The 15,113-nt window shown below is 37.9% G+C and overlaps 1 protein-coding gene across 3 annotated transcripts in view; it reads right to left on the reverse strand.

Annotated features, from left to right (window-relative positions):
* The window catches only part of CACNA1E (calcium voltage-gated channel subunit alpha1 E), a 291,680-nt gene that overhangs the window by 43,780 nt on the left and 232,787 nt on the right, over positions 1-15,113 (reverse strand). For all 3 annotated transcript variants that reach the window (XM_015813135.1, XM_015813134.1, XM_015813132.1), the window contains 8 exons: positions 10,877-10,973; positions 8,738-8,898; positions 7,811-7,948; positions 6,374-6,575; positions 5,746-5,910; positions 4,257-4,367; positions 2,396-2,479; positions 2,150-2,275 (listed from right to left, as the gene is read on the reverse strand). In XM_015813135.1, the coding sequence (XP_015668621.1) occupies positions 2,150-2,275; positions 2,396-2,479; positions 4,257-4,367; positions 5,746-5,910; positions 6,374-6,575; positions 7,811-7,948; positions 8,738-8,898; positions 10,877-10,973 (1,084 nt within the window). The remainder of the gene's footprint in view (positions 1-2,149; positions 2,276-2,395; positions 2,480-4,256; positions 4,368-5,745; positions 5,911-6,373; positions 6,576-7,810; positions 7,949-8,737; positions 8,899-10,876; positions 10,974-15,113) is intronic.

A 15,113-nucleotide genomic window follows, 5' to 3' on the forward strand; every position in this document is an offset into this window, starting at 1 on the left:
ATACTTTACCTTGAATCTCCTATACCACTTCCAGACTGACAGTTTTCATGATTACTGTAATCTGACAGTATGGAGTCCTTTCATTTTAAAATAGGAGATACAATAACTTTAGTTCTAACCTCAAATAGGCCTTGATTGATTGATTATGTGCCATCAAGTCATTGTCAACTCTTAAGCAAACATAAGCAAACCCTGCTCCATGAATATGGCCAAGTAAATTTTCCAAGCCTCAGTCTTCAGTGAGGCCCTCAGCCACTTCTGCATGTTTACATATTGTGCATAATAAATTTGATTTGAAACATCCAAATATAGGAAGGAACAAAATTAATTGGAGATATGAAGAAGGAAACAACCATATATATGGAAGACAGAGGAGTATAACAACAACAGGATTGAGAAAGGAAGAGACAAGTTAGATAACCAACAAAGAAGCAAAACAATCTGCACAAATACAAAGAAAGAACAAATAACTCAGCAGCACTTTCTTGTTCTACCACTAATGAGGGTTCAGATTGTTTACTTGATCAGCACATGTTTGTTTCCCCACTAATGGTGATTCAGAACATTGTTTACTTCTCCCTGAAGACTGGAAGACTGTCATCAATCTTTCCTCACAGCACATTTTTGGTTATAATGAGCCACGATCTTTTGGTTCTAATATCCTTTCTTTGGTTACAATATTGTAGACAGAACTTTTAACTAGCCTAGTTAAAAACTAGCCTGTATGTAATCTTCTTGGCCAATATATTATAATAATTTATGGGCTTTTTAAAAAATTTTGGGTCTAAATTCCTTGTTCTAAATGCATGGTCTTTTAAACCATGACAGCTTTTACAATTGTTTGGTTGACTTTAACCCAATCTAGATATTAACCCCCATACAACTATCTGTCAGTATGGAAAAATATATCCTCAACAGGTAGAAGCACTTAGCCAATCTTGTAATTTCCCCAAAACTAAAAAAGATTACTTAGATGGGAAACCACCGAGAAATCCCACAGTTGTAAGCTAGACTGGAAAAATAAAATAAAAAAAAAGATGTTGAAAGAAATTGTTGGCTAATTATTTTCAAATTACTGCCAAGAGTCCTCCTTGTATGTGTCTCAGGGAGACTTGCTTTATTTATGGATGAATACTGCATATTTGGAGAGCAACAGGTTATGAAAGTATTATATGCTAACTAATAAAAAACTAAAAACTAATAATAAATGAATACTTTATATTTTTTTTTCAAAAATCTAATCTAAATTTTTGTAGCATATTTTGTTGCACAGGAGGAGGAAAAAAGTATGGCAAGGATGTATTGTTTGCTGTGAGGGAAGAGGCTGAGGAAACCATGGAACAATGAATACTATTTTTAATAATGAAGTGGTAAAGACTCCAGACTGTTATAGCCACATGGAAGCAAATGAATTGACAGAGGGGGATTTGATCCTAAGTGAAAGCTGTATCCCACTGGGTTTTACAATGTAAAACAGGCAATTAATAGGGCTTTAAATTCAATTTGAAAGAGGCGTTTGGAATGTGTGGGAGTGTGAACTGAGTAGCACCTGTCTGTGACTCATCAAAGTAGCCATGCCTGTTTCCAGAATCACACAGCTGTTGCACATTCTGAAGCACCTCTTCTGAATCAGAAGCATTGCACAGCCATAGCAATTGGAGATATCTGAGAAGTGGGGACAATTAGTTGTAAGTCTTTTAAAACAGAGTACCTCTCTCCCTGAATAGACTACATACATCCTCCTGAAAATGTTTGGGCCTTGTTGCTATGTCTTGCTTGTGGTATAAAGAATGCTGGACTGGTAAGGTTTTCAGTCTACTGTACTGCTATGTGTTTGTCAGATAGAGTATCCAATCTTTCTTAAAGTAGATCTCCCAAAAATTTGACATCTGTAAAACTTGAAGAGATGGTCATTTATATGGATAAAGAGGATGAAAGCTTGCTAGCTCTTTCTCTATCAGTTTGTGTGGATTACTCTTTCTCCATAGCTGTGTTTTTGTGGATGATTGATGGTTTGACCTAAGGCATCCATAATCAGCTAATATATCTGCTTGGATGTGCCCTGCAATTGTGTATGCAATGGTTGATGTTATTCATTGTCCTAAGCAATCCACTGACCTTGGAAGGAAGACAGGAGTTCAGCTTTTACCTTGAATGACTGCACAAAGGTCCAGAGCAGAATTCGAATGGTATACCCTTGGCGAAGCAGTTTGATGAGACGGGCAGCCCGGAACAACTTCAGAAAGCTCATGTTGAAGCTGCTGGTAACTGTCGGCTTAACACAATGCCAGAGAGAAGGAGGAAACAGTAAAATGAAAAAGTAAAAAAGAAACATCATATGCAGTTTTCAGTCCTGATCTTCCTCTAAAGGAGGGTAATGGAGAACGATATTCACCTTACTATCCGTCAGGATAATTTCTGTAATACTGCCAATCACGGTGATGAAATCAAATATGTTCCAGGTATCACGGAAATAATTCTTCAGAAAGAAGAGAAGAAAGAGGAATGTGCAGATTAACCTACTGTATAATGGAAGTGTAGATGTAATAATATCCCTTGAAAATCTGCCATCATTCAGGCTATATTCAGATACACAAAGAATAAGGGTAGGTCTTTGCTTATCTAGTCTGAGGCCTTAGGACTCCCTAGCTCCTTCTTTTAATGTCCTAGAGCAAATGCTAACAGTAATGATCCAAATTTGGAGGTATAGCCTCCTGCCGTTTTCAAGCTGGTAAGTCAGGTAAATGTCAGCATATGCCACCAAATAGTCTTAAATGTATTTTAAAAATACCCTATTTCTCTCTGCCTGCAAACCAAGTAAAATTCTATCTCACACTTTTGCATCACTGATTAGTCTACTGAAATGGGTACAGTTTCCTGTGCTTTCTTATGAGGTCCACATCAATCTACTGTAATGCATTTGTTTTAACTTCACTGCATTAGATTGTACTATACCTTACAACATCGTGCATGGATGGCTTTTGTGAGCCAGTTCAGAGTTAAAGGTTCCTTGTTATGTCTTGAAATTGGGTGCCTGACTGATTTTCTTTATCACCTTCTGCTCTAGTACAATAATAAAAAAAAAGAAATCACACTCACCTGAATCCTAAGGATTGGGCTAGGTGTAGGATTTTTGGTCAAGCCAGCAAATCTAATTTTTGATAAATCTAGGATATTTATCTGATATCAGAGTTTCCAATTCAAATAAAAAATATTCCAATGAATAAAAATTGTATATAGCAGGGATCCCCAACTCCTGGTCCATGGATCAGCACCGGGCTGCGGGATGCCAGAAATCGGGCCATGCAAACAAGCAAAGTCCCATCCATGGGATGCAGGCAGCACTTGAAACCACACCCCCTCTGGTCCATGGAATAGGTCCCTGGTGCCCAAAAGATTGGGGACCACTGGTATATAGGTTCTGCTAGAAAGGATAATTCAAGTTTAAATTGAATCACCCTTTCTGTATGTCCTTACATCCATTAGGCATCAGCTTCATTTTCTTTTAAAGCTATGCTTTTCAAAAGAATTTCAGGAGCCAAAGGATTACTGGTATTCCAATAACTTCAAGAAATGTACCACTCCAGAATTTATAATCAGACAATTGAGGAATTCAGGAAGACATATAGTATCCATTCATGTTGCATTCTACTTCCAAACTATTGGGAAAGTGCACATTTTGGAGAAAGGATATCTGGGTCCTCATTTTACTGAATTTGGAAGGATGGAAGGCTGAGTCAACCTTGCGTCAGTCAGGATTGAATTCCTGGCAGTGGGCAATACTGCATTCTAACCACTGTGCCACTACGGCCCTTGGGTATTGAGGAAGCATTGAAAAATATTGAATGATAGTGGGAATCTAGTTGGTTTCTAAAGAAAAAAAAGACTTTCTGCAGGAGGGAAAGACATGTGAAGGACAAACAAATGTTGGACTGGATGGTCAGATTATAAATCATGCTCAAATGAGCAATTTGTTAAGTGAAGTAAATAATTTTGTCTCAACTGGAGTTTCGTGAAAAAGCAGCCTGTTATTATTTAATTAAGTATTATTAAGAGGTATTTTAGAGGTTTGGTACCATAGAGGCTCTGTGTCCATCAAGAAAATGGCCAGCTCTGGACATCTTTAATTTTAACTTGGCATGTGTAGATAGCAATTCCTACAGGCAAGGAGTGATCCCTAAGCATTCTTAGTGCATGCAAACTAGAGTGCCTGTAAACAGAGTTTTAATATCTAATGCTGAATGCATTTTACTCACCAAGAAACCAAAAGCTATGATTTTCAGAACACATTCCAATGAGAAAACCATGGTAAAAGCAATATTCAGATACTTCAGAGCCAATTCATAGGTATATGGAGCAGAATAGTACTAACAAAAAGAGAAAAGAAAGAAGAGCCAGTTAGGCTAATGTAAGAATCCTGGAGGCTTGCCTATATCTTTTAGATTTGCACATCCTAAATAGCGAGATGAATGCTAAATACAGTTACCACTAAAAACAAATAGCTCCAAGTATCTGAGAGAGAGAGAGAGAGAGAGAGAGAGAGAGAGAGAGAGAGAGAGAGAGAGAGAGAGAGAGAGAGAGAGAGAGAGAGAGAGAGAGAGAGAGAGAGAGAGAGGGAGGTTCATTGGTACTGAAAACTTTTATTTAAATCAGGGGTGTCAAACTGCCGGCCCACAGGCCGGTTTCATCATACCGGAGCCACGCCCACCCCATTGCCGGCAATGGTGAAAAAGCTCTGATACGTCGCGCGATGTCACGTGACGTCGCGAGTTTGACATGCCTGATTTAAATGGTTAACTTCCCATAATGGAAAAAAAGAAAAATTCAGCAGGGAGGACAGGAATGGTTTATATTTGCCTCTTTTAGTAAGAAGGTATTATCATAAAATAGTAAGTAAAAATATGAAATTATGAGCACTCAAAGCTCTAAGCATTACTGATAAAATGAGAATTTGCTACTCATATCTGCTCTACTGCCCAGACTCTCTTTAAAGAAAGAAATTTTAGTGTCTTTCTGGAGTTCAATTTGTAGGTAATCTGATTTCAGGAAGTCAAGGAGGGGGTCAACTCCATGGCCTCTGAAGAGAATAATCCTTAAATGAAGGGATCCAGAGCAAGTCTACCCTTCCTGATCTCCCATTAATTAAGTGGGAGAAGAAGATCCCTTAGAGAGCTACAATATATATTTAAGTGTGAAATGTGCAATTTTAATCCCTTTAGATGCATTTCTAACATGTAATACCTGACATGGCTTCTAATTACAGTTCCCAAGAAATGAAGAGACATCACCTAGTGACAGAGCATTTATTTTGTGCTTGTATATATTTAAAGCATTTTCATCCTACACTTCACCTGAAAAATCTCACAGAGCAATTCAGTTAAAAATCAATAAAAATCTCTGCTGTTAGGCTTACAAAAAACCAAACAGAAAAGGAAGCAAACTGAGACATCATTTCTTGAAGTTGCATTCAGAAAGATTCTCTCCCTATAATTTTTAGTTGAAAGCACTTGACTTCAGAAGGACACCCCCTCTTCCCTGAGATCATAAAGAAATGCTTCAATCATTTTAGGCAATACTGGCAGTATTCATTCAAAGGCAGCTTACTCCATCCATGATTCTCAAATGCTGTTTACAGCTAGCTAGCAACCTTGTGATAATTGTATTTTTTTTAAAAAAAAATTATATTGACTTGAATTGGAGTTGCAACTGTCAGACTGACTCAAATATTATATCTGTTCATCTTACCTTCATCATTAGAACCACAGTGTTAAGAGCTATCATAGCCATAATGGTGTATTCAAATGATGGGGATACTACAAAGTGCCAAACTCGGTACTGAAAAGTGTGTCGGTTTTGAGGCATGTAGCGGGTGAGGGGTTTTGCACTAATAGCAAAGTCAATGCAGGCTCTCTGGAAAGAGAAAAAAGAAATCAAGAATATGTCAGTCATATTATTGTAATTATTGCCAATAATGTGCAGCTATGCAGTGCAAAAAAGTAAAACAACATCCATCTTTTCACAGGTTATAATCTGAACAAACAAGAAACACAAGATAAGGAATAATTTATAGTTATTGTTGAAAAACTGCATTTGTTTCATTTAATGTGGAAAATAAGGTAACTTTCATTCCACTTTCAACTCCTCATTCAACATTTTTTCTTTAAATCCAGGACAATAAAAGCCTATTGATTTTTAGGATTCCAGGTGTCAAGATTCTCATAAAATGTTCTGCAACCTGCTTAAATGGGTCAATGGAGAGGTTAATATGAAGGGAGAAAAATAACTCACTTAGCTAACACCCAGAGTTAAATCTATCCCTAAGCAGACCCAGTCATACACATGATTAAATTAAACTTTAGTTAGTTCTTATTACCTCATTTTTCTCAAGGCTACACTCTTCCATCATTTTGTCTCCTTGCTCCTGGAAAGTGATGATGATGAGAGCCACAAAGATGTTAACAAAAAAGAAAGGAAAAACTACAAAGTAAACCACATAAAAAATAGACATTTCCATGCGGTTGCTACGGCTGGGGCCACGATCTTCCTCAGTCACATCTACTGAATGTTGTAGAACTCTAGGGACACAGTGAGAAAGAGAAAACATGAGTGAAAATCATATGCTAACAAATCCTTGGTATTTTCATCAAGTTAGTTTTATTGAAAGAGTGTACAAACTCTTTTGATATAGTATATTTATCAAACGTAAGTGAAATACACAAAAAATAACAAGTAAATTGACTGAAGGCACTTTAGTTTTTGATAAGCCAATTTAATGAAAATCAGCTGTAAACTCCCTTGTTACTTCCCTCCCACAGAAGAGTTCAAGGATAGTAATCTAGGATTATTCTGAAAGTATACATTGGCTTTAAATTTGCTTTAGAACAGTGGTTCTCAACCTTTTTAATGCCGTGACCCCAACCGGTCGTAAGTCGAGGACTAAACCGGTCGTAAGTCGAGGACAAAACCGGTCATAAGTCAAGGACTACCCAACCGGTCGTAAGTCAAGGACTTTCCCTGCCCGGGAGCACCGCACATGTGTGGTTCCGCCCCCTGCGCCGGCCGAGGCATAGCTGGCAAGCGGCAGAGACGGAGCAGGCCGACCACCAGCTGGCCCAGCCCAAGGGAGGTAAGGCACCCACTGGAATAGGAGGAAAAAATGGCGGACAAAAAAAATGGCGGACAAAAAAAATAGCGGACAGCCTTGCTTGGTGACCCCCATGAAATGGTCGATCGACCCCAAATGGGGTCCCGACCCACAGGTTGAGAACCACTGCTTTAGAAGAACTGTTTCCTACAGCAAATGTCTCAAGAAGTCCTTTTTCTATGTGAGGTATTCTTTGAACAAGAGGGGAATTTTGCCTTTGTAAAAAAGGCAACACAACTCAGAAATCTGCCTTTGTATCATAATAAAAATACATTCATTTGCCTCGGGAAAAAATACACTTATTATTATTAAAAAGGAAGTACACTAAATATTGTTCTGATTGTTCTCATAATTTAAGGATGAACTACAACAATCCATTTCTAATATCTTAGTGCATCAGTTTTTCAATATGTGTTTTGTGAAATCTGATGGGGTTCCATAGGAGACTAAAGCCAAAGGGGTGGGGGATGAAATACACCAGGGATGTCTATAATATTTTTTCAAAAGTTCAGTGGAAAGGGTGGAGCTTGTTCTTTTGTGGGAAAAAAAGTGATATGACTACCATTTTGTGATCAGGAGATCTTGATTGGTTTTTTTCATTAACAGGTTCTGTGTCTTGAAAAAGCTAGAAAAGTCCAGTTGTAGGAGAACAAGGAAAATACTCACTGAGGCCATCCTTCTCCAGTGGAAACAGTGAAGAGTGTAAGCAAAGCCCAAATGATATTATCATAGTGGAATTCATGGCGCTTCCATTGTCGACATTTTACTTCCATCATGTTTTTCTCATGGTCTATATAGTTTCCACTACAGCATAAGAGTGTCAGAGAATAAAAGGCTTTTGTTATACTTTTGCAATAAAGAGGGCAAGAAAAAGGCTTAAAACGTTGGTCCAGGGACACAAAATACAATTCCCAGGATAGAAGAGAAGCATTAATCATGTGAATCCAGTCTCCTTTGATTTTATCTTTCCATATCTTTCCTTCTGATATCACTTTTTCATCAGTCTGGCTCTGATACTAGAAATTAACTTGATTGGATAAGAGTAGCAATGCAGAATTTAGAGTAAGAAATAGCAGATATTAACCTAGCTACTGTTGTATCTTTATGCACCCTGAACTTACTTTTTTCTTTTTCTAAAGTTCATCAGAAACAGATTAAATACAAATAGAAACCAAGGGGTCAAAAACATTTCCTGCCTGAGCAGGGGGCTGGACTAGATGACCTCCAAGGTATCTTCCAACTTTATCATTATTATTATTAAGAAGTTTCTTACAGTAATTAAAAATAGGGATTTAAGCTCATGTTTCTCTCTAGAGTTTTACCATATAATTTTCTATATAATTCAGTGTATAATTAAGCACCTATCAGTTTGGAAGTAGAACAAGATCACCTAAAAATAAAATACTGGTTTCTACATAATCAGAAAGTTCCCCAAACACGCGAAAGCATAGAAGTTGAAAAATAGAAGAAAATGATTAAAAAACTAACATGAATTTACAAGCACCTCTAAGTTTCTAAAGTATATTAACTGTGAAAGGCCATGAGATAATGCCATACCTAAATTCACGAATAATTGCTGCATGCTGTACTTACATACAGTCTTTCTCTGTATCCTTTGAACTGTCTGTGCAGTAGAAGAATTTGCCCTTGAAAAGCTGGACTGCGATAACGGCAAAGATGAACATGAAGAGCTTGTAGACAATGAGTATGTTGAAGACATTTTTCAGAGAAGTTACAACACAGTCAAAGACTGCCTGAGGGAGAATGATAAACCATAAAGTGTGATTCATCTTAACTAAGTAAAAATACTCTTATCAAAGATGACATAAAAAGCCTCAAAGCTATAATTAGTTAAGGCATTTGTCAAATCTTTACTGTATAAACGGCATCTATTCATTTGTTTATTAAACAATTTATATATGAGAAGTACCAAACAAATGAGGATAATTGGGTCTGTCATGCTATATAGCAGGGATGTCAAACTTGCGACGTCACGTGATGTCGCGAGTTTGACATGCCTGCTATATAGCATGACAGACATATCATGACTTTTTCCCCATTACTGGCAATGGGGTGGGTGCGGTTTCAGCGTGACACATCTGGTCCGCGAGCCGGCAGTTTGATATGCCTGGTATATAGCATCTTGTGTAATCATGATTATTTCCCCAGGTACTATTTAATGCACATCAGCTGCAACAACTATAGGGATATGCAGGCCTATTCTTGTGGATATGCAGGCCTATTCTTGCGCTCTGGATCAGTCCTTCAAAAATCACTGTGCAGGTCTGCATGAAAGGCAAAGACAGGCAAGGACTGGGTAGCACAAAGACAGAAATGTCATCCTGGACCTAGAGAGTTTTCCACCTCTTCTTTAACTGGAGGAAGGAGTCTGCAATAAATAATACTTTTCAGGGCAAAGTCCTGTGTTAACATAATCAGTATCCTTTCCTACGTATGCAAAGGGCAGGAAGACTCTTCCACTCATCAAAGTGGATTTGTCCAGTACATCTCTTCTAGAAATAAAAAGCTGTACACCAAGCTGTTTCTTCTTCCAAGGAATTCCTAGGAATTGTAGTTTTGCAGGATCCTGATGGCTGTTTTCTCTTCCAAGGCAATCCTGACAATTGTAGTTTTACAGGAATATATACTTAGGTGCAGCAGACATCCTGCTGGGTTGTAAAACCCCCATCTTCTAAGTGCCTGTGAGTTGCTAGTAGGTGCATAAAGAAAGTGCATTATGCCACTCATAAATCTGGGGATAGGGGTGGGGAACCAGCCTTCATGGAGTCTTTGGTTCTCTTTAAGCTTGGTTGCTTGCTTGAAGGCATTTCATTAGCTGACTAGGTAACATTATCAATGCTCTGAGCTTGGCTAGATGATGAGAAGGGGTTGTAGGGAAATAAGCTTCCCTTACCTTCCACATTATATGTCATTGAAACAGACCCAACTATTTGGTGAGTTATAGCTTGAGTTACAGGTCCTGGGTGAAGGGGTACACACAGTTGCTGCAACGAAGGGCTGAGATTTAGGGTTACCCAGGGAAATAGAAGAGCTGACTCATGCAACTTCATCTGTCTGCATTCGAATGCAAGTTTGGAACATTAAACTATAGTAGTTTTCAAAAGCCATCCAAACAATAGCTTGCAGGATTGATTGTGCAGTGAAGCACTAGAGAGAAAGCTAGCTTCTTTACCCACTTAAGATAAGATAAGGAATCCTGGTGGCACAATGGTTAGAATGCAGTATTGCAGGCTAACTCTGTCCATAGTCTGGAGTTCAATCCTGATGGGATTCAAGGTTAGCTCAGCCTTCCATCTTTCTGAGGTCAGAAAAATGAGGACCCAAATTGTTGGGGGCAATAGGCTGACATTGTAAACTGCCAAAGAATGCTGTAAAGCAGGGGTGTCAAATTGCTGGCCCGCGGGCCCGATGCGTCACATGGAAGCCATGGCCATCCCATTGCCGGCAATGGCAAAACCAGCCCGATACGTTGCGCGACATCACATGATGTCGCGAGTTTGACATGCCTACTGTAAAGCATAATGAGGCAGTATATAAGGCTAAATTCTATTGCTATCTACTTCACTATGCAGTTCTGGCCAGTAGACCCTACCCTCTCCGTAGAGGGCAACTCTCCATTGCAAAGATTGCCACTCATTCTTCATATTTGATACTCTTTAAAAGTTACTTTAAAAAAATAGTTGTCACTGCCTGAATTTCACATGCAAATACCTTGAGTTTGGGCAACCGCTTGATGGTCTTCAAAGGTCTCAAGACGCGTAGAACACGAAGGGACTTGATTGTTTTAATGTCACGACCTTTGTTGGACCTGTACATTTGGGAGGATAAACAAGCCACCCAAAACATCAAGACAAAAGGATAAAAACCCAAACAACTTCTTAAACAGAAACTAAACTCACTGTATTTTTTGCCATAGTAAGCAGTATTTTTTTGTATAGAGAGTGAAAAGCATGGGGCACATTATTGGCTTTTTGAAGCCTGATGAATTTGAACTATTGAGTGGAGTTTAATGTTCTCTGAACATTAAAAAGTGTATTTGTGTCTGTATGTGTGAGAGAAAAAGAGTGCAAGCCCAGGAGTATTCCCTTATTGTTTGAATTGACTGATGATTTCAGATCCTGTTATTGTGAGACAGAGTGTGCTAACAAGGTTAAAACAGGTGATTTCACACCCTTGCTGAGTTGGACCATCTGTTGGAAGGCCCCATGCCACTATGAATAATAAGTTCATATGCCTGGTGAATCCCAGCAATCATCTTGCTCTTTGTTTTCATCCAAAGGTAGCAGTAAAATATCTATTTTCCTGGGATGGTTCTGCTATTGTAATAAACTGCAATAACATAGCATTCATACAAAAGTAAATATGTGCATGTATACAGTATATTGATAAGCAGAAGTATGTAATGCCATAACTGAATTGTAAGAACTTTCTATACACTAGAAAGATAAGGTTGTCATAACTAGGGTATCCTCAATCAAATTATTGAAGAAAAGATCTTCATTAGCTATTAATCAGCATGTAGGAAGAACTGAAAAATGGACTGAAGCGTAAAATATGAACTTCAGGAAGTACATGAAAAGAAAAAAGTCCTGTGTTTTTGTACCCATCTACAGAGTTCAGTAGGAATAGTAGCATCTAAAAATGCTCTGGAGGTATCTTTTTAGCTTCAAGGAAAAAGTAGGGATAGGACACTTTTATTTGTGTATTATCCCTTACACTCATCTTTAGGACATCTAGAGCTAAAATTAGATCCTACAAGTTGATTCTAAGAAACTAAATCTTGAGAAAAACATTAAGTTCATCTCCTCCAACTTCACTACACTGCTTCCTAATATAAATTAGGAAGGTTCTTTGTTGGTGAGGCCTACGGCATCCCAAAACAACATCGCCCATAGGCACATGATTTTCAGTCAAAACCTGTTCTGGAAAAAGCAAGGATTCCTTAAAACATATCAGGAATTATTCTATGGAAAGATTAGTAGTGGAAAATAAATTTTCCCAAAGAAAGTTTAGCTTTCGCTATTGAATCTCCTTTATCATCTGCCAGTTCATGATGTGTATTCTTAAACTGCATAGCACTAGCCACTTCCTTCTAAAACTTTGTATAGATTTTATTCACAGTGTTCTTTGTTCACAAATTAACAATAAACCAAATTAGTATTTTTATGAGAGACAGAGAAAGAGAGAGTGAAAGAGAGATGCAAGCTTTGTTTGCTCTGCTGGCAATTAAATTCTAAATTATAATTGATGCTAATATCTAGCTATTATTTTATCTGACATGTTATTTTCCTGTCCAATTACAGAGGGGAAAACTATAGAAAATTAGAACAAAATTATATATATATATAAAAGACCTGGTATATTTTATATTACATCTCTTTCAACAGCATTTCTTCTTAAGCTTCTAAAAAGTCTCTCATACTGTTCTTTCTATGTTCTATTCAAATAGATGGTGCTAGTACAGCATTTGCTAGCAAAATGTCAGACTGTGCCATTGTATAAGATGATGCTGAAAGCAAAGGACTCTGTATATGTGTCTTAGTGCTCAAATTTAAGAAATAATCATTGCTTAGGCCTCTCAGACCACCACCGGAAGTGCTTGACGTACAACTGCAGTTTTACAACCATCCAGAGTTATGATGGTTTCAGAACAGGTGCTTTATGGCCTATAAAACATTTCTGGCCCTCATAAATGGTTTCATCCCCACCCCCGTCCTGTGACTCATTTTAGGCACTTCGCAGCCAACTTGCCTTATGATCATTGCAGTGTCCCACAGTCACAGGACTGCAATTTGTGACTTTTTTTTTTACTGGTTTCTGGTATTTTTTTTACTGGTTTGAAGCAAAAATGCTCATTTGAAAGAACGGGCTCACTTTATGACCATGCTGTCTGCTTAAAGACTGCACCATTTGCTTAATGACCATGGTGATTCATTTAATGACTCCAACAAAAATGCCAAAAAATTGGGTTGATCACGTAGTTGCCCCAACTTTCTAGTCCCAGTTGTTTCTTAAGCTGAGGACTAGCTATATTAATCGGTGTAAAAGTAGCCTATAATTACAAAATGAATCTGCATTCCTATTCTGTGTATTGATCTTGTGTTCAATACACTTAGTGGTAGAAAATATTTTGAGATGAAACCCCGTAATATCCTGTACCAATACTTTTTGACCTTACAGTGATCACATTGTAGTGTTAACAATTAGTTTTAGATCTAACACTGTGTAATTTATAATTAGAATGATAAGTAAAGCTGTTTTCCATGGTGCATTACTTTATACGTATCAGTCCTCAATATCATCCACTACTTTATTGCTCAATCTCTTTGTGAAGTTCTTCTGCAACTTTCTATGATTTGTTTTGGATTTTCACATGGAATTTGTACATTTTCTATAGAAAATATGAAGGCCACTTAATACATGTTCCAGATCTATAAGGCATCATATTTTTTTTAATCCAGCAGCAGAAATGAGCTTAACATTAGTTTTGGATGACAAACAAGAGGCCCGGGGCTGTTGGTATAATTTGGGTCCCATTTCAAATCAGTAGCTACCTCGTGGGAACAGTAGGTAAGACTACATTTCAATAATTCATGGGACAATTTTACTAGGTGAAAGCAAAAATTAATGAACCTGCATTTTTAAAAACTATAATTCACTGCCAGTTGTAATGGTATAACAAGGAAAATATAAATGTTGGTTGGAAGCTGTTTGGACAAGAAAATGCAACTTCAAAGATACCCCCTCATGCTTTTATTCTTTTATTAAAAAACAAACACACATTGGGAAAGAGATCCAGATATTTTTAAATATGAAAAAATATTGTTCTCCATGATACTTGTTATTGTGATGTCCTTGGTGCTCTCTGAGCTTGGTTGTTTTCTTGCAGATGTTTCATTACCCAACATAATGAACCTCAGAGAATAGCAAGGACTTCTGATTTCAACCTTGAGCTACAAATATTCTCCTTTGTTCTTACTGTCTTTGGTGAACCAGTGATGCAGTCTGGCCAATTTATTGGCAGAAAAAGCAACAGATATAATTGGATCTCGAAAGAAGGCTCAGGAGAAAGAAGACTTTTCTTCCAAGTTGATAGCGACAAAGAGAAGTAGAGTGGGACATTGATCTCATTGCATGAACCTCAGAGCAATTGTTTTTGAAGCTGCTTTCTGCCATATAAATTCTTTCCTAGCACATATGGTACAGCAACTTTCCCCCCTTATTTGCTCCAGAGGCTGTGTGACATCCCTTGCTTCTCTTTGACACTGTCCTGCTTGCTAGTTTTCTGTGGGAAAAGGTTCAAGTCAGCCACAGGGCTTGTTTTTATCTGCAGAAAAGCTCTGAAGACAACTGGCATCCTATCTCTACTTAAGAAGATTTACTAATTGTGAGTTTCAATTGCATAGAAACCTAAGTTGCTTTATGAGATGGAGATTCTTACACAGAAGCATTTAGAAAAGAAAATATTTCTGTTATATAAACTTCACCTATTCTTTTCTCAAAATGATAGGGAGAGACCCAAAGTTGAGGGGGGGGGGAGAGTGACATGGCATTTATTTATTTATTTATTTATTTATTTTATTTATTAAATTTATACCCCGCCCTTCTCCCAGCGGACTCAGGGCGGCTTACAGCCATCTAAAACAGGTACATAATACAAAATACTAAATTTAAAATGTAATTAAAATAGAATATTAAATTGATTGGCCTTTTCTTTTTAAAATTATTTTAAAACCAAATTTAAAATAACCCTTAGGCCAGACCTGCTAGCTTAAATAGCCATGTCTTGAGGGCGCGGCGGAAGGAGGGGAGATCCGGAATCACCCGGATCTCTGGGGGTAGTTCGTTCCATAGGGTGGGGGCTCCAACCGAGAAGGCCCTCCCCCTGGGGGTCGCCAGCCGGCACTGTCTGGCTGACGGCACCCTGAGGAGACCCTCTCTGTGGGAG

The sequence above is a fragment of the Protobothrops mucrosquamatus genome, unplaced genomic scaffold (assembly GCF_001527695.2).
Source record: "Protobothrops mucrosquamatus isolate PMUCROS unplaced genomic scaffold, P.Mucros_1.0 scaffold140, whole genome shotgun sequence".
NCBI classification, from domain to species: domain Eukaryota; kingdom Metazoa; phylum Chordata; class Lepidosauria; order Squamata; family Viperidae; genus Protobothrops; species Protobothrops mucrosquamatus.